General features: G+C 35.1%; 1 protein-coding gene, 1 long non-coding RNA gene and 1 pseudogene across 4 annotated transcripts; all 3 read left to right on the top strand.

The window, feature by feature from the left end:
• The first annotated feature begins 841 nt into the window (after positions 1-841).
• On the top strand, positions 842-6,569 carry LOC137739759 (glutathione S-transferase F9-like). 2 transcript variants are annotated; one of them, XM_068479458.1, is made up of 4 exons: positions 842-1,088; positions 4,860-5,130; positions 5,238-5,286; positions 5,883-6,569. In XM_068479458.1, the coding sequence occupies exons 2-4, from the start codon at positions 4,987-4,989 to the stop codon at positions 6,365-6,367; spliced, it is 678 nt and encodes a 225-aa protein (XP_068335559.1). In that variant the 5' UTR covers positions 842-1,088; positions 4,860-4,986; the 3' UTR covers positions 6,368-6,569. The 2 variants fall into 2 exon arrangements, with proteins under 2 accessions (XP_068335559.1, XP_068335558.1); XM_068479457.1 differs by lacking the exon at positions 842-1,088 and adding an exon at positions 2,595-2,609.
• Positions 6,570-7,723: 1,154 nt separating this feature from the next.
• On the top strand, positions 7,724-17,028 carry LOC137740501 (glutathione S-transferase F9-like; annotated as a pseudogene).
• On the top strand, positions 8,989-11,050 carry LOC137740903 (uncharacterized). Of its 2 annotated transcripts, none has more exons than XR_011069187.1 (3): positions 8,989-9,165; positions 9,276-9,589; positions 10,566-11,050. It is a non-coding gene; the product is annotated as an uncharacterized lncRNA (long non-coding RNA). The 2 variants fall into 2 exon arrangements; XR_011069186.1 differs by having other exon boundaries at positions 8,989-9,203; positions 10,837-10,924.
• Positions 17,029-20,182: the final 3,154 nt, after the last annotated feature.

Here is a 20,182-nt window from a genome sequence, read left to right on the forward strand (position 1 = left end):
CAAGTTTCATTTAGAGTTTGGCACGTAGACGGCCGAACCATTTCACAGTTAAGACACTCATCTCTTTTGAGTATCTATGCCGATTTCAATTAGGCAGACCTATATTCTCATAAATATAGTTGATATTGCCGAACTTAGTACAGAAGATCTAGAACTTCATAGGATTTGCATAACCCAAGGCCGAGAGGGTTCCTTCTTTGGCTTAAGTTGCTCGGTTCAAAAGTCAGCAGAACATATCACCACATCACCACACAAGATTATTCGCCTCATTGAGAGTCATATAATATTATTAATTCATGTGCTATAATGTTGATAGATAATGTGATTAATATGTCATTGGAATCAATAAAAAGATACAAATGTTAGCATAAGTGGATGTAATAACATGTGACCATCGGCCGAAGTAAACAATAACGTTTGTGCAGACAATAACATTTTGTTCATAGTTGTACAAGGGAAAAAAATATATTGAAAGGTGGGTGGATGATCACTTTGGTAGTGATAACACTTAGGGTTGGAAAAAAATCCAAAAAATCCCAAACCAAACCGAAAAATTTCCGAAATCAAATTGAAAAAATCTCAAACCGAAATTCTCGAAAATTTTGGTACCCAATACTGAACTGATCCCGAAATTTCGGTACGAGAATCGGTCTCAAGTTTTTGGGATTTTGGTAATCCCAAACCAAACAAAAAAAATATATATATATTATTTAATTTTTAAATATATATTTAGAATTTTAATAGGCATTGGATTATGTTGAGATTTAATCTCAACCGTTGCATATAAATCAAAGTTATCAAACCCAGTGTCTAACTCTTTCTCTCGGTCTCTCGACATTCACCTCACCTTAGACTCAAACCTCACCTCACCTTGGTATCTTTTGAACGGAACCTTACCACTCTCCTCGCCAATTTGTCTCTCATCCCACATCTGTTACCTGAATCTCGAATCTACCCACACCAGTCCTCATTCCTCTCAGTCCTCACTCCTCACCTGAATCACGCCTTCACCCACTGTCCATACCACCCAAATTCGGCTCCTGAATCGAGCTCTCGGTCTCAGTCCGCCCTCCTTTTCATTGCAAAAGGTAAGAAATTCTTGCAATGAACTCAACCAAAGTTCATACAAATTGTTTGATTACAAATTCAAGTAGGCATTTTGAATTTGGGTTTTTGAATTAGGAATTTTTGAAATTAGGGTTTCTAAATTAGGGCTTTTGGAATTAGGGATTTTGAATCGATGAAGAGGTTATAGAGGGAATGAGAGGTTAAAGGAGGAGGAAGCCTGACTTAAATTTTATACATACTAAAACCCAAACTCGGGTGGCACTGTTCTAAGGCAGGGTGCTTCCCTTTTTGCCCTTGCTTCTTTTTATTTTTTAAGAGTTACATTCGTGGGAATTCATTTGTTCTTCTTTTTTCTGCATCTGAAAAATGCCACATGATGTGAGTTTATAATTAAATATGAATATCAAAATGGGTTTTTTTCCCTTTTCCAGATTTAGCTTTTTTCCCTATTTTGTATCTTTTGGCTGATTTTGTGGATCTTGGTCAGTACTGTGGGTATTGGTGAATTTCTAGCATGTTTAAATGTGCAGTTTTTGTTATAATGTATGGATTGTGTTTTGTTCAATTTTAAATCTCAGAAGCTTTTAATTTTTTTTGGGGTTCAATTTTAAATGGGTTGTTATCAACCATTGAATTGCTTTTGGAGTATTCATTTGATAAGAGAGATGGGGGGGGGGGGGGGGTTCTTTTGGGTGAAACTTTTGATCCGTCCGATTTTTAGTTAGGTTGTGTTGTGGGTTTTCGCAAATTTCTATTGTGTTTATGCGTGCATTTTTTTTGTTATAGATTTGGAAGAACATAGCATAGCATTACAGGGTGTTGAGGGTTTGCTGGCGGGGGAAAGTAGTAGCGTTAAGATTTTGCAGGTGAGATATTAGGGTGATAGAAAAACTGGACAAAGAGCATCGAAGACACATTTGGGATTAGGGGTAGCAAAACAGGGGAAAAGAATATGACAGAGGAATGGACTCTTAATTTTTTCTGGTTTGGGATTTTGCTTGCCTTTGGGGTCGTCGTTGGCGTCAAGCCCTTTGGTCTCAAGTGGTGTCTGTTTTTTCATAACTTTTATTACTAATTTTTATGTCATTTGCGATTTTGTGTCCTGGGATTTCTGAATTTTATCGTTCATTGTCGGTTTTTAAAATTTTTTTTGTCTTCATAAGTTTGTTTAATATGTTGTGTTTGTGCTGGGACGCCGTTTTGCAAGTTCTCTTTCCATTGGGACCACTACATTTTATAAGTGATGAGGGTGAGGTTTAGATACTCAAAACACTCCATTTTTTTTTTTTTCCAAATATGCGTGTTTGGTTCTCTTTGGTTTTAAATGTTTAAAATTAAATGGTTATTTTGATAAAATGGTTTATTTGTTTATCTTATGTGTTGTGATCAGGAATTCAATTGGATTGGGTAAAATGCTTTATCAATTTACGTTATAGGGAATTTTGTGTATTGTGGTCTGTGAGTTTTATTGCTCATCGTTTGTTCTTTTTTCTTTGTTTGCCGGTTTCTTTTGCAGGGGATCACTATAAAATTGCTTGAGGGTAAGATTTAGATAATAAAATTCAAAATGAGGCGTTACTTTTCTTTTTGGAAACTAATTTAAAAGCTCTGCATAGATAGTTAATTGTGTTGAAATGTCTTGATAAAACCTGAACCTTCTGTTATATGTGAATGTTCATTCCTTACTACAAATATAATAGGCATAGTGGTCTAAAAAATTAAAACCCACTGACACATGACATCAGAAATTCAAACCAATTTCTACTGTTACCATTACCTTCTTTCATTTAGATCATCAACATGTAGTTCAGATCCTCAGCATGTAGTTCAAATCTAGATCAAACCTAGATGAAATTCAGGTGACATTATTTATTGTCATTGTTTCAATAATTTACATTCTTTTAGTACCCAGGTTTACAGCATGAGCTGAAGATCCAAGATCATTTTGGCAGAGACTTAGATATTGAAGACACTAATTTTGCTCCTTATTTTGTAGTTTAATGTCCAACTTTTTACATGTTTTATACACTTATAACACCCGCAGCAACGTGCGGACACTATGACTAGTGTTTTCTAAAATGCCTTCTGCAATCAGAGCTTTTTTACTTTTGTTTCTTTGTTCCTTGTAAAACGTTTTCCTTCTTTTTATCGTGTTTAGGATCCTTGTCTTCTACCAGTTAGTTGTGAGCTTTGATGGTTTCTCTTTATAGAAACCAATTATCTTGATTGTCTACTTGAATTCATTTATATGGATTTTAGCGAGGTACCCCATTCATTCTTTTCAACCAATAATGGTTATGTATATATTCTTATAGGCTATGCGAATGCATCTCCAATATGAATTGTGTAAGATTTATCCTTCCTAGTGTGAAATCATGATTGAAGTCATGATTTCTTTTACTATTTAGAACAAGAAAAGAAACCTTGATTTGAACAGTTCGTTATGTTTACAAGGTAAAAGAAATTTTGCTCATAACGTAATGCTGCTGGAATGGTCATCAAAGCATGACATTATCTGTGCTTTTAAACTGTTTACACATGCATAGATCCTCACTCATGGGAACACTTGCACACATGTAAACTATAAGTTCATATCCCGCTTCTTTGACTCAAATTGTGTCAGTCGTAGAAGAAATTATGAAGGAACCTAGTAAACTCTGTTTTTGGATTTGTTAATTTATTTTTGTTGCATGTATTTGTAGTAGAATAGGCAGATTGGCAGTGTAGAATAGGCAGCAGATTGTTAATTTATTTTGATGATCACTTCACTGCACAGCCAAGATATGATATGCAGTGCACATCCAAGATATGCAGTGCAGATTTGCTATTCTGCACACTGCACAGGCACAGCCAAGTTATAGCCCAGCCAAATTTTGATCACTGCACTGCCAAGATATGCAGTGCAGATTTGCTATTCTGCACACTGCACAGCCACAACCAAGTTATTATAGCTGAAAAGCCGAAAAGCTCAAAAATATTTCGGGATTCCCATTGTCCCGAAAATACCGAAACTATATCGGGATTCCTGAAAATTTGGTTTGGGATCGGTCTTGAAATTGGGAATCCCGAAAATTTTGGTTTGGGAATCGGGACTAAGGTTAATCACCCCTAATACTAGTTTATGCACCTAATTTCAAACTTTTTTTCAATTTATTTTGTAATTTTAATTTTTTTTTACTAAAGCTGCTTAGAGAAGCTTAGTCAACTTTCTCACATTTTAGTTTAAATAATATTGTTTGTTAAAAAAAATAAATAAATAAAGTTGTCTTAGGAGCATAATTGGGTTTTTATTATAATTCTAGTTGAAGGCATATTTTCTGGAGATTTTGGACACATTGGTCCTGTGGGGGCCCTATACTACACCTCTTTTTTTTAAGCAAGGCTGTCTTAGGGGCATCATTCGGTTTTTATTATAATCCTAGTTGAAGGCATATTTCGGTGTTCCTATAATATGATATTAGACTTTAACGATTGGCATTTCCTAGTCAAGCATAATTTCAAATAAGAGCACTTTTAAGGGGAGAGATTTTTCAGTACGCTGAAAAAGCGATTAGGTACCGCAAATGTCATAATACAATATAAGTGGTTGGATACTTTAAAAAAATTTAAACTACTTGTATTATAATACTTAATGTATCAGATATTGTTTCTGACACATTGAAAAATCTACTAGTAGCCACCTATCATAGTAGCCACTACCTTAGTAGCCACCTACCTTTGGTAATTGACTAATTTCTCTGTCTTTTCTCCATGATTATTGTTTTGTACTTCCCTTTGTGATGAGCTGATAGTTTATCAAAGCAAATGGGATACAGTATCTTCCACTAAAGAACTGGAGAGTCTATATAAGAACTGGACACCAAAGTCCGTTCTGCACAGAAGAAATTCTCGGTTTAGCAATTTTCAACAACATTTGCAATGGTGGTAAAGGTGTATGGCCCTGTATACCCTTCGCCGAAGCGTGTGCTAGTGTGCCTTGTTGAGAAGGAGATTGATTTTGAGACCATCCCCATGGATATATTCAAGGGTGAACAAAGAAATCCTGAGTTTCTCAAATTACAGGTTAGCGTTAGCTATTCAATCAATTGTTAGTTGTTATTTGCCTACCATAATCTTTTTCGGAGTATATATTGATCTTGTCTGCATTGCTTTGCCTTTGATTATTGTAGCCCTTTGGACAAGTTCCTGTCATACAAGATGGAGATTATACATTATTTGGTATGCCGGTTTTAATTTTAATTTTTTCCTTTTTGACTTGCAGATGATAAATATTAATTTGTGGATTGGGTTTTCTTTGTTTGAGATGTAAGTTGAAGGTGATTGTGTTTTAGACCAGATAACTGCATTGCCAGGGTTATGTAGTATTCACCCCAGTAATTATGTTTTATAAATTTACTTTTGTTTAATCTAAAAAGCTTGATTACTAATCACAACATACAACAACAAAGTCTTATCTCATTAAGTGGGGTCAATTTTATTGAATACTAAAACGCCACTGCACTCAGTTTTGTGTTAAGTCTTTCGTTAGCTCTAAGTATCCCATATATTTTCTCAAATTTTCTTTCCAAGTCTTTGTACGTCATCCTCTACTCCTTTTGTCCTGACTCTTTGTCTCATAATTGTATTTTAAGTTTGTCCTTCATAAGTTCTTATTGCAGTCCTTGCTCTATCTTCTCATTTATTGCTTGAATATATGCTACTTGTACTCTTTTGTGCAAATTGTTTTATGAAAATCTTGTTCTCCTTTTTATTTCCTGCATAAATGTAATGATCTAACAAGTTCTTTGATATAACCGTTCAAATTTGATTTGCAGAATCACGTGCAATCATAAGGTACTATGCAGAAAAATATAAGTCCCAAGGGACTGAGTTATTAGGAAAGACGATGGAGGAAAGAGGTCTTGTGGAACAGTGGCTAGAGGTTGAAGCAAGCAACTATCACCAGCCACTCGACAACATAGTCACGCACATTTTGTTTGCATCGGCGATGGGAATTTCTTCAGACCCGAAGATAATCCAGGAGAGTGAAGAGAAGGTCGGCAAGGTGTTGGACATTTACGAGGAGAGGCTGTCGAAGAGCAAGTACTTGGCCGGTGATTTTTTCAGCCTTGCTGATCTTAGCCACCTTCCGTTCACCCACTACTTGGCAAATAGTATGGGGAAGGAGTATATGATAAGGGACAGAAAGCATGTCTCTGCTTGGTGGGATGATATTAGCAGCAGACCATCTTGGAAGAAGGTTCTCCAGTTTGGTGAATGCAACGAGTGTATATGTCTGCCTCGCAATATTGTCACGTAAAAAATATGATGCCAGAAGTCATTGTAAGAGGAGCGTTGGATTCACCAGTTATGGGGCTTGGTCAAAATAAATAATTGAAAGTACTTGTGCGAATAATGTGATCTGCCCCTTGTAATTTGTTTTCTCTGTCGGCACATAAAAAAGAATTTTTGTTGGTTTGTCTTTGAGATAGCCTATGCTCGAACCAGCAATTGTTTCACAAGACCTTCTTTCTAATAAATCGAGCAAACCCACCATGGATTTCTAGGGGTGATTTGAACTCAGAATTTCCGTCTATGATCATTTGAGCTATTGGCATTCACTGTCTACTTTGTTGGAGGAGATTCTTAGATCAAATTTCATAAATAGCAGTCGTTAAAACAAAAGAAAAGAAATTTGCATATTTTATATTTGTAACAAGGCGTATCTTATTTACTAAGTCAAATTTATAGCCCCCCTTTTGGTCCGACGTGTGAGTAAAGGGATTTTACAGATTCTGTTGTGTAAACGAAAATATACCGTGCGTGTATCTCCCAAGACTGGCTATTAAGAGGACAGTTGTTTAGTTGGTTCATATGAATACAAAACCGAGCATATAGATTTCCACCACTTTTGACCTAAAAAAAAAAAGATTTCGACCACTTCAATGCATTTCACATCCTTTCTCAACACATTTGACACCTTTTCATTCGTTTTTATCATGGCCTCCACTTTATAATTTATATGCCATATACGTTGTACATAATTTTCATTCCCAACAAATTTTTTAGTGTGATTGAAATATAGATGATACATTACGTGTTACTATACAAATATTGTGATATGTGTATTAAAATGTTAATAACTTAAAAAATAAAATTTTTCATCATTTATATAAAAATATGTGGCACACCACTCGTATTTTGATCACAATAAAAAATTTCTCTTGATTTCCTGCTACCTTTGGGAACCTACAAATGGATTGATGTATGCATGTGAGCACCCCCGTCTTCCGGATCCTTTTCCACCTTTGGGAACCCACAAATGGATGGATGTATGCATGTGATGTGAACACCCCCACCTACCTTCCACTCCAATTGTTGGCGTGACATTAGCATCACATCACGCTTTATATTTATGAAGTAGGATTCTCACTCCTTCTATTCCGTCAATTTCTTTCTCATTCCTTTATAAATTGTTTTTTTGTCTTCTTTTGGTTATTAAAAAATTAACACAAAATATTGACGTGACTTAACTATAATTATTCAAATAGAAGGGAAGAAAAACTAAGAGGTGAGAGAATTCTACTTATATCTACACAGGAAGTAAAGAACCAGAAACTGGAGTTTGCAGACTTTGATCCAAATTCTTTGGTTTTTACATTGAAATATCACAACAACGGTGGTGAAGGTGTATGGCCTTCTGCACGCCTCCCCAAAGCGTGTGCTGGTATGCCTTGTAGAGAAAGAGGTGGACTTTGAGACAGTCCCCATTGATCTCCTCATGGGAGAGCACAGACACCCTGATTTCCTTAAATTACAGGTTAGCAAATTAATCACCTCTTAATCCAAATGTTTGTGATTGTTTTACTCTTAAACACTCTGAAAATTATATTTTCTTTAAATGCAGCCATTTGGATCAGTTCCTCTCATTCAAGATGGGCATTATACTTTATATGGTATACTCTGCTTTCTTGCTAGCTCATGATTTTTTTTTTTATTGTTTTATATCCGTGATACAAGCGACAGTGGTAGGGAAATGAAACTCGGGATCTCATTTGCAAAGGTGAACGCTCTTAACCATCTGAGCCGCAAAGATTTGTCATCTTTTGAGATTTCCCTTTTGTGGTTTACTTTAGTTCTTCATTTGAAACTGTATCGGGCATCAGATTGCCATTGGAACGTTTGTGAAGCAAGTTAGTTATAAAATTTTGCTTTACAATACACTTGTTCATTGGCTTCTTTACATCAATTATTTAACAAGTTCTTGTTTAAGAATGTAAAGTCGGACATCGGAAACCTGACAAAATAAAATACAACACATATTAGTGACTCCACTACGTCTTTTGAGATAGAAACCCGCTGGTCCGTCTTTATGAAAATTTTTAGTTTTTTGATTAAATCGCATTGATTTGCAGAATCACGTGCAATCATAAGATACTACGCAGAAAAATACAAGTCACAAGGGACTAATTTGCTGGGAAGCAATGGCTGGAAGTTGAAGCACACAACTTCCACCCACTAATCTACAACTTGGTCCTTCATATTCTGTTTGCCTCAGTTTTGGGTTTTCCTTCAGACGCCAAGATCATTCAAGAAAGTGAGGAAAAGCAGGGAAAAGTGCTGGATATTTACGAGGAGCGGCTGTCGAAGAGCAACTACTTGGCTGGTGATTTCTTCAGCCTTGCTGATATTAGCCACCTTCCATTCACTTACTACTTGGTGGCTCATATGGGGAAGGAGTATATGATTAGGGACAGAAAGCATGTCTCTGCTTGGTGGGATGACATTAGCAACAGACCATCTTGGAAGAGGGTTCTCCAGTTTGGTGCTACAAGAAAATGGCCCTTCTACGGCACTTTTTGTGCGACAGATAACAAGGCCGTCGCAAACAAAAGAAATTTTTAAAAATTTTTCAATTTGGCGCTTTATTTTCAGATGAAAACAATCCAACGCGCCTTCATTTTCATTCTCTAGAATCATCCTTCTCTCTCTGCCCCTTTTCCACTTTCCTATTCGACTGAAAAATAAGAGGCCTAATCAATCCAATCAGAGATTTTGGGGGAATCATCGGAAACTTTTTAGCAAAATTGGAGATCCCGGAGCACAATCGGAGATTTTGTAAGACACTACAACCATCTTCCCTCTTTTCTGATTCAGTAAGTTAAGTAATTTTTAGGGTTTTCTTTTTGAATTGATTTTTATGCTTGCTGAATCGGGCCGACGCTCAGCCATCCGAGCCTGAGCGCCGTTGTTGGTGTGCAAGGCTTGGTGCTAGGCGCTGCAGCAGCTGACGCAGGTGATGATGTGCATGCGGTGGAGGAAGCGGTTCAAGCACAGTCGCGGATGAGTCAGTCCGAATATGAACAAGGCGCTCGACGCGTTTCTGAGGGGTGCGGCTTCTAGGTCCCCCATGGCTATGGTGGACACCAGGCTCATATACTGGGGAGGGGTGTCAAGGAGAAGGTCATTGCTTTGTATCAGAAAGCTGCGAAATTGGGAGATCATGCTGGGCAGTGGAATTTGAGAATTTTCTATTTGCAAGGTATTAAATTTACCAATTATCTTCTATTTTAGTATTTAAATTATGAAGATATGTGATAGAATTTGATTATTATGGAACTGAAATTTGCTAGTATAAATCTGTTTGCGATTGTACTTCTTTCAATCAGTGCATTAGTTTGATGATATTGAGAAAACTAGTTGTCCTTAAGTTGGGTAGGACGGCAAAATTGGGTAAATGTTAGTGTACTGCTGTTGGGATTAGGAAAATTGATTTTGAACTGTTAGGACATTTGGACCAGAAAGAAGTTTGGGGGAAATTGAATTCATTTAGTTAGTGCTTGGGTAGAATGCTCTTTTCTTCATTGTGAAAATATGATCAATTTTTGGTCAGAGTTGGATGAAATGTGTAATTTCAACTAGGTTTCCAATTCATTCAGGGTATGGTGGAGAGTTTGGTTAATCACACTGCTTCGAGGATGTCTCTGTGTATAGTACCGTCCAAGGTCCCAAAGATAAATTATATTCAAAACATATGAATATTCTTATATTTGGATATGTTTTTTTTCTTGTGTTGTGGTGATGGTATTGAAAGTTGAGCTCTCAAATCGTTACCTTCGAGCATGAGGGAAACTGGAGTAAGGCCCTTGAGTACTGTGGACTTTGGTTCCAGAAGTTGTTCAGTGGAAGAGACTTGATCAATATCGCGTTTATCCACAAACACATTGGAAAATGCAATGAGACAGAGGAAACCATATAAAGGATTGATTGGGTCATTGTAGCAAACTGGTTGTATGCATGTTCTAGATTTGTATTGCCAAGGATTTGTATGCAATGGACATGTTTGACATTCTGGTTAGCCATTTTTCTTGCTAGTTTAATTCTACAAGTACAATTTTCCTGATATATCTGATATACTATTTGCAATAGGAATGTCCCATATAAGTGAAGAAATCGTAATATATGTTAGTGTTTAAGTATCTTAGAAAATGTTGTGTGTTCCTCTTGCAAAAATTCAGTTGTTTGAGGGCACTTAAAGTGGGAGATTACAATGAATTCCATGGAAAGCTGAAATATTCAAAGGTGATATGAGTGTCAACTTTGTCTCCCTTACAAGTTGGTCATGTATAATTTTACTTATGCTATGTGTTCATATGTTTCAGGAGCTTTGTGATCTGTTTCTAGTGCTGTGTTCATATGTGTTAGGAGCTTTGCAATCTGTTTCTAGTGCTGTGTGTTCATATGTGTTGAGAGCTTCGCAATCTGTTTAAAAAATGTTACTTGTTGCAGGTTGTAGATAAGGACTACATGATGTCGTTGGTGTATAATACTATAATCGATACGACCATTCAACTAACTTTAAGTACAAGTGCAGTGTTGCTTTCGTACTTTTGTTGGTACTTCCATATGATAATAATACATTGTATTATAATTTACCTAATTTATAGTTCATTATTAATAACAATTCATATGTAGTTTATAGATATTTACATCATTTATTTTAGTTTGGAACTTGTAGTAAATTTCACATAAAATAATTTTAGTGAAGTTGTTAAAATAATGTCATTGTGGTGTCCCATTTGATGCCCAATTTTTTTCTTTTTTAAAAAACCCGGGGCCACTTATTTGCGACGTGTAGGTAGCCATCACAAGCTTGTAGTAAATAGTGACGTGCTCAAAGCGTCGCATATAATCGACCAAACATTTACGATATCACTTTGTTGCGACGTGTTATTGACCGTCGCAAGCCTGTTGTAAAAGGGGCTATTGCGACGCTTTTTGATGTTTTTGTGACGTGTTTTGACCGTCCCAAAAGGCCCTTTTATTTTGAACCGCTCATTTTAACGTTGATGTACCTATGGAAGGAGTTTTGGCGTACAACGGGTGTATACAATGTGTTTTCTCATGGTAATGATGTGTTGTGTGTGGAAAGTCATAGGAACGTTATATTCGCTTGTGGGTTATTAATACTTTTGTACCTTAGGGTTGAGCAAAATAAATAAGCAGAACTGTTTCTTGGAATAATGTGCTATGTTCATCTTCTTTATTCTTTGCTTTATGTTAAGGCTTGTGAGATTTTTCTTTATTTTTTATTTCTCTGTAAGACACACATTTCACCTTCCATTTGCTGATTTTCTGATCTTTGATCAAGTTTCTGTTTCATCCTTCGTCTATTTTGACTTGATGGTCAGTGCAAGAAGAAATTCTAACGTACGGACCCCAACCAGTTGGTTTGTCTGGCCCTCACACACAAAATTTCCCTACTCCCCCCCTTCCCTATTTTTCATGTTCACCCAACCTCATTTAGGTCTTACCCTCCTCTCACATAACATTCATGACCCACCATCAACGGTGACCTCACACAAGACCACCTACAATGCAAGGTCAAGCTCATCTATGATGCTCAAACTTGTGAACTATAGGGTTTATACTTTCCCAGCTTAGGGCGTAGTAATAGTAAATAAATACACGTATTGCAAATGCGTGATTATAAAACCACTTGATAGTGTGACAGGTGCACTGAGAGATTAAGTAAATAAATACACGCATATAATATGTGAAATTACAACACTACATAATAGAGTAGCAGTCTTACTGAAAAATCAAGTAATGAATAAAAACACGTGTATAATATGTATGATTCTAACATTATGTGGCATCGTCACCCTAACCCCAAAAAAATCTTTAGTTTGAAAACTTAGGAGCTTGTTCATTGTAGGTTTATGGGCCTTTTTTCAGGCTGGTTTTGTTTTTGCAGCTTTCCTAGTTTATTTTAATTACTTTTGAAAGCCTCTTTAGTTTCGTGAATGTTTGATATCAGATCATTACGAACAAAGCTAAATGAAATTATTTATTTATTCAATCTAAATATGAAAAGCAAATGTATTCAAGAGTGCATGATATTAATCAAAATCAAATTACAACTTGTACATCTATTACATTTGGATTATGAACTTTACATATACGTTAAAGAATAATGTTCGCCTCCTCGCAAATATAAAAAGTATTTTGACACATATAAAAGTAACTTAATAAACTCAACAAAAAGAATAAAAAAAAAAAAGTCTTACACACTTGTTAAACTGTAATTTGTCTAAAAAATAAATTTCACACATGTAAAAGTAAAATATCTTGCTCTGTTAAACCTTAACCATGTATATGCAAGTCAACATTACGCACTCGAGAATTCTTGTAGTAGTTCTACGAGGAACAAATATCTTTGTTGTGCATCTATCAACTTGAAACGCAACTAAAAAAATGATAATGGTCAAACTGATCAAGCAGCAGCAACATCAGAAGTCTTGTTTAATTATTGTTAAAAAAAATAATGAACCAGCAGTTCTATGTTGCCCACAATACAAGAAATGCCTTCTGCCTTCTCATGAAGTTTACCTTTGGGGGCTATGGACCATTTGGTTCACCAATGAATGAGATATCTACGACTTTGTGTGTTATGCCCGACATATGGATGTTAAATTCCCACTTTATGGTTTTTAAGTGTTAAATTTTCACACGTGTCTTTACATTTAACAAAGCACTGGCACTGTTAAGTAGTATTAAAACATAATAAAAAAATTAAAATTCTCGTCTTAACCCAGTTCACCGCAATCTTCTCCGTTCTGATTTGCTGCCGTTTGTCTCTTGGAGCTCCAAGTAGAAATCCACTCTTCCCTCGAATTGAAAGCATAATATTTTAATTGATACCACAGAACATAACTGGTATGCATGCAGATGGGTATCATAAACCTGAGAATCCTCTGAAACTGTACTTGTAGCTCCCAACTGCTCAGTCAAAGACGAAGAGCCATCACTTTGGCTGTCAGGAACAAGCATTTTCTACGACGTAGCACCGCAAAAGATGGCAAATCAGAATCATACGAAGACTTTCCAGCAAAAGATGGCAAATCAGAATCATTTAGATTGATCCTAACAATATGTTTACCAAAACACGGTAATGGCGTCTCGATCATACTCCCAGAACTCTTAACTTGCAAATCAAACGCCAATCACGTGTTTTTTTAACTATGAAGTGGAGCTTTGAGGAACTAATTTGTGAAGAGCCCATATTTATTCGAATATATACTGATCAAATACATGTTTGTTTTTGTCATTACAAGGAATCAATAGTCATTAACCGCTATTCCTCCCTACTGAAAAGATTGATAATCTCGATAACCTAAACAAAAATCATAAGTGAGGGTACCCCTTATTTTTAAATTGATTTTTTTAATACTTAGTTATTTTTATTTGTCACGTCATTAAAACAAGTAGATATTATATTTGTCATGTTATTACTTAATGGTTAAATTGACAGTTTGATTAACGGATATATAAAATTACAAAAAATAATAAGTAAATGTATGAAATTGAAATATTTTAAAGATGTTGTATGAGGTTGCGATTATACCCAAACCTAAGGGGGTAAAATTTAATTTATCCTTTGTTTTATTAAATCCCACTCATCTAAGTTCACTTTATTATTAACTTTATTTTTTTATTTTTTTTAATTAACAAACGATATTATCTACGCTAAGAAAGTGGGGGAGTGGGCTAAGCCTCACATTGGGATTACCCATAATAATGTGGTTACAATTCACCTTCGGTAAGAATCGAACTTAACCTCTCACTTACAATTAAGTGAAGAGAAATATCACTAGACCTACTAAAAAAAAATATATTTCCCAACATATTGCTAGCCTATTGTGAGGCTTAGCTCACCTCCCCCCCTTTAGTGTAGATAATATTGTTTCCAAAAAAATTGACAATATGAGAAGTAACCCAACATCATATAACCCGCAAAGTTTATCTTTTCACCAATATGAGACCTTTTTCCCTTTACATTCTCACATGTGGATGTGTGGTGTGTGAGTGTTTAAGGGTAGTTTAGGAACAAATGTGGTGCACTAAGAAAAGATTTAAATTCTAATTTTTTTAGTGGGGTGTTAATAAAATTGTGGTGAACTTAGATACGTGGTGGGGTTTAAATAGAAAATTCTTTTGTTAAAGTCAATGTATAGCGTAGATGTTTTTGTATTATTTGGCTGCAAAATAATGCATATGTATGAGCAAGAAATATTTATGCAATTAAGGTCATGGTAATCATTTTACTTTAGTCTTTAGTTTAGGTTTACCTTTTGTACTTGTGATATAAGGAATTAAAGAATACAGAGTAATGAGAACAATTTGAAAGTAAAACCAACTTGAGATAGTTTTGGTTTTCAGGTTTTATTTTGGGTATCTTTATTTATTTATTTGTTTATTTTTTCGGGCTGTATCTTTATTTGTAAATGTCTTTTCCGTACATATCTTTTACCATTCTTCCTCGACTCTTCTGTATCTTTCATTTTTTTCCCCTGTAATTCCTCTCTATTTCTAACAAAAAATAAAAGCTCCAAACAAAAAAATAAAAAAATAATATATATATATATATATATATATCAAACAACTCTTACTTAGCTCTACATAATCAAACGTTTAGCTTTTCAGTAAGCTATAATCACGTACGATGAACTTGAATTGAACATATCAATTATTAAGTTCTATGAATGTAATTATTTGTAGCATAGGTACATGTATCTATTGTATTATATAAGCGCTTTGCACTTAATGATTCAATCATGGAATTACATTTCTATACGGTATTAGATGTTGGAATTACATTTCTACACAAGAAGAAGAAGAGGCCTCTTGACTTGCCAATTCTTCGTTTGGCCAAATTTTGTTTAGGTAAATTTTATTTGAACCCTAAAAACTTCTTTCCACACTCAACTTAAATATTTTTATCATTGAACTCTCCATTTTACCCCTAAATTAATGTGAGATAAGAAAAATATATTGAAATGAACCTATATTAGCCCCACCAATGCCCATAGCTTTCCGGCGTCTTCTTCACTGACGCGGATGAATCTTTTGGGTCAGCGTCTTCTCTTTTTCAGGCTCCTTTTCCGTTCTCTCTGTTCTCATCCTCTATTCTCCTCCTCTTTATTGCTCACTCCTTCAACTGATAAATCTCTGGTGGGGTTCGAGGTAGAAGATGACGGTGGGTGTGGAAAGACATTTTGTTTTGTTTTTTGTTTTTAAGTTTTATACAATGGTGAAGTAGGAATTTGAACAACATATATATATATATATATATATTATTTTTATGTATGAATTCTTACAATTATCTTGTTCTTATTAAAAAAAAAAAAACTCATTACTTAAACATTGGACGTATGCAATGAAGTCATTATACCATCATGTTGTTCTTGTAAAAGCACTGTGCAATCATTTTCGAGTCAAAGCATAATTAAAAGAAAACTTAAAGCTCGTTTGGAAGCGTTTTTAATTGAATGAAAGCATTTTTGAAGAAATTTGAAGTGCTTCCTGGAAGAAGCATCAGTTATGTGCTTCTTCCGCTAAGCACTAATGTTTTTTTCAAAGAAGCACTTCAACTGCTTTTTTTTCCAAGAAGCACTTAAAGTGCTTTTCCAAGATTCACATATATTTTTACTAAGGATCAGTTCCAAAAACATTTTCATCAAAAACGTTTTCAATCATTTTAAAAGAGTTTCCAAACTAGCCCTTAGTTTAGGTCACAAATACTTTCGGAGATTTGAGAATGCAATTTTCAAGAGGCCCTAGTCTTGTTTATGGAAATATTCCTTCCCTTTTTCGATTGGTTGATTTTTCACCATATATACGCAAAGGTGAGACTGTTCTAACTTCCTTAACAAAAAGATTGTTCTCTCTCTCTCTCTCTCTCTCTCTCTCTCTCTCTCTCTCTCTCTCTCTCTCTCTCTCTCTCTCTCTCTCTCTCTCTCTCTCTCTCTCTCTCTCTCTCTCTCTCTCTCTCTCTCTCTCTAGAAGCCCAAATGCAAAGCCTTGTCTTCAGCTTCAAGTTTCAATCGCCGCCCATTGCTCTTACTCAGGGTAGGTGGCGGTTTGCTACTTCCTCTTTCCCTTGTTAGCCTTTTCCCTCTTTTTCCTCTCCTCTCACTTCCTCTACCCCATCCCCTTCCCTGCATCCACCTCTTCTTCCTCTCTCCTTTCCAATCTCCTTTCGTTTTATTCACAGTTTACCCTGAGTTTATCTCAGTTTTCTCTGAATCGGGTCTTAACTATCCCCTGAGCTTGTCTCAGATTTGGGCTTCATGCCCATTATCTGGCGTCTTTTGCCTACGTTTATTGCTTTCTGTCTTTTACTTTTTCTTCCTCCTTCCTCCTTAGTTGTGATACTCCATCCCCATCCCATGTCTACTCAGATCAACGGGCTTTGATTAGAAATTAGATACCAAATCTACTACACCCTTCACTTTCCCTTTCCCAACTGGCATGCCAAATCCCTATCAAGGCCAAATGTTAGGTGATTTACATACCCCTTCGCCTCACTCTCTGCCCATATGATCATTTGTTTGTATATATTTGTAGGGGTTCGTAAATGAGACTTGGATCTGGTGTCTACTTACTTGGTTCAGAGTTTGGCTTCCTCCAATGATGTGACGGCGGCGGCGGTTTGGTTTATGTAGATTGAGATTAAGGTTTTTTTTTTTTGTTTTTTGTTTTGTTGTTGTTGTTGTTGTAGCCTTCAGGCCTAAGTTTGTGAGGATCTCCCATGTATCTTGAGTTGCAGCTCTCATTTTGCTTGAACCTTTTATGTTATCTGTTATTTGTTTATCAGGTTCCCTTTAGACCTTGTACTAGTTTTTTTAATGTAATGAAAGTTCTTTTAATGTAAAGAAACTTCTATTGACTAAAAGAAAAAAAGAAAAATCTTCTAACGACTAGCTAGCTACGGTGATGGACGTTGTCTCGAAGAAGCTTCTAAACAGACCTGACTTTTTATTGCATCAGGCATCAATTCTCGATAAACACACACACCCGTATCTATTTTTACAGGGACTTTTCTTCAATTATTATTTTCACGGTAACATTCTTCAATTATTTTATTTAAAAATGAATTAAATTGTTGACGTTGCATGCATGGTTGACTGGAGAATTTGAAATCAGTTTTGGCCATTTAAAAAGGATTTGGATCCTCGGCGGATCCCTTCCCTTGAGATCTTAAAGATCAATGCACGTGGACCATTGATCAAAGATCGCGTGGTCACAATTTTTTTCATTTTTATATTTTTCATGCAAAACGAGGTAACTTTACTTTTAAAAATATAAAAATATTTAATTGTGGCCGTACGATTTTTCATCAATGATCCATGTGCGTTGATCCCTAAATCCCCAGGGAGGGATCCGGCTAGAATCCAAATCCATTTAAAAACTATAGGGGCTTCTACTTCAACCGTCTGTTTTGTGTCCCTGTCACATTATATGCACCATACTTTCTTCTTTCCCGTCTGTGGTGTGCTGGTGCTGGTGTGCGGACCACATTTGATTTTCTGAGTTACTACTTATGGTCTGATGCTCAAGCTTTCTTGAAAGTATATATGGAGAAGAAATTTCTATGTTGCTAAAATTTCTAAAATGCAAATGCAACATCGCAATTCGGCGATTCTATTGGTAGGTGGTGACAGAATAAGACAATTTGAGACCATGGATGGAGTTGGCTTATATACTCTTTTAGTTGCTTGTGACATAATTACTTATATACTCTTTTAGTTGCTTGTGACATAATTATTAACTCTTTGATGCACTATTGCCATCGTTGGAAGAGCATATTCAGCCATAAAATTTCTGTTGAGAAATTGGATGGGAGATCAATGGATAAATCATAACATGATTATTTTTTATAGAGAGAGATTTGATGGTATTAGTAATGAAGTTGTCATTCAACGTCTGAAAATATGAAACGCGTCAAGGGATATTGTAATAAGTTGTATAAAAAACCTTATGGATTAATATATAAGTGTTTTGTTGAGTACATTCTTGAACTTTTTAATTTGTGACTCTGTTATTTGAGGATATCCCATCCATGCAGATCTCTAACTTCGCCCTTGCTCGAGATACAAAGAAAACGCGCAGGATCAATGTAAAGAAAGGATATACTGAAATATATTAAGAATAAAATGAGATTTATGAAATACATAACACATTTTAACCAACTAAAATAAGATATATTTTATGTGTGTATGTGTGTGAACACACTAGCACAAATTTTCGTTTTTCTCCCTTTTGTGCTTATCTTCGTGTCAAGATCTTGCACAATTACAGATATGGAATTTTGGACTGTACATTTGTACTAGTAAGACTATGACCATATCATATAATCGAAATATAGATAGTTGATTTTCCGAGCTTTTTTAAAAAAGGGTCCAATTCCTTTAGCTTTGTTATAAATGCAGTAACACCTAATAGGGAGTTGCGGTCCAACCATTTAAAACGTATGCCATATAGATATATAATAGGTTTTCATATCGTCTCAATTTTACCTTCATACCATTAGCCCTCAAAAAATAGCCTCCGTTCCTCATTGTCAATGACAGAACAAGAAAACCTAACAATGTCCGTAGTGATAAAATGAGACTTTTTTTGGCTATTTGAGGTGAATTTGCAAAAATCGTTAAGGTCGTGTAGATTTTTGGATACAAGTTGTTTGTCTAGTTGAGTGAAAACTTGTTATCCAATTTCTATATGTTTCAATGAACCTAATATGCAGATAACCTTTCTGATATAGAGGCAAGATGATTTAAAAAACTTATTCATGTGCATTATAATGTTAATGAATCTGCGTTGAAGGGCGGTGGACCTTTAGTATAAGTTTGTTATGTGAATCAACCTCTTCATGTGGGTCCTAATGTTAAGTACCTATAAGTGAAGGGGATGGTGGGTCTCCAGGGTTAGTTGATGATGTGACCTGATGTAAATATGAGAATTGCAACAGCAAAATCAATAAAAAGTTTGTATATACATTGCATATATTAATGCCTCAAAACAAATAAAGAATAAAAGTGAAATTCAAACGTTGTAAATAAAAAAATACGTAAATTGACGTTTGACTTCTTTAATTGTTATTCTTAATTGAAATTGATCTTTGAACTAATTTTTTGGTACATTAACTTTTTGAATTATTTGAAATTAATCAATTAACCTCTTACCGTCTGATTTGATGAAATTTTATCCATTTTGTCGTCAAATTAATACTAACACATAATTCTCTATTAAGTAAAATCATGCTAATATTAACTCAGAAAATAAAACACAATTTAGTAACTTAATTTATTCTTTCCTAACAAGGAACAATACTTGGCTACTCAAAAATTTTCAAAATTGTTCGTTGTCAATTTATAGAATTTCGTGTTTATAATCAGTACCGTTTATATTATAAATCAACCTATAAAGATCGCCTCTACAAAAAATCAATCAAAACTAAGGTCGTTTGATCATCAAACTATTTAAAAACAAATGAACGGTATTGGTAAAAGCATTACGAACCGTGTATGTATTTGCTACAATAGGTTGACTAAACGACCTTAGTTTTAATTTATTTTTTGCAGAGATGATCTTTACAGTTGTGATTCATAATATGAATGGTTCTGATCATAAGCACATAGCTTTGTGTTTAAAACACTAAGAATTTTGAGTAAGAATTCCTATTCTTCTTTGAGTAGCCAAGTATTATTCCCTAAGATGGGGAAATCGCGAAGTTTATTTAGTGATAAAAAGTATGAATAATAACAACTCCGTAGTTACTTTCACATACAAC

This window comes from Pyrus communis, chromosome 7, assembly GCF_963583255.1.
Source record: "Pyrus communis chromosome 7, drPyrComm1.1, whole genome shotgun sequence".
Lineage (NCBI taxonomy): Eukaryota > Viridiplantae > Streptophyta > Magnoliopsida > Rosales > Rosaceae > Pyrus > Pyrus communis.

Coding starts and splice junctions, on each gene's coding strand:
- LOC137739759 (XM_068479458.1), top strand. CDS start 4,987: ATGGTGGTAAAGGTGTATGGCCCTGTATACCCTTCGCCGAAGCGTGTG. Junction 5,131..5,237: donor CTGAGTTTCTCAAATTACAG/GTTAGCGTTAGC, acceptor TGATTATTGTAG/CCCTTTGGACAAGTTCCTGT. Junction 5,287..5,882: donor TGGAGATTATACATTATTTG/GTATGCCGGTTT, acceptor TTTGATTTGCAG/AATCACGTGCAATCATAAGG.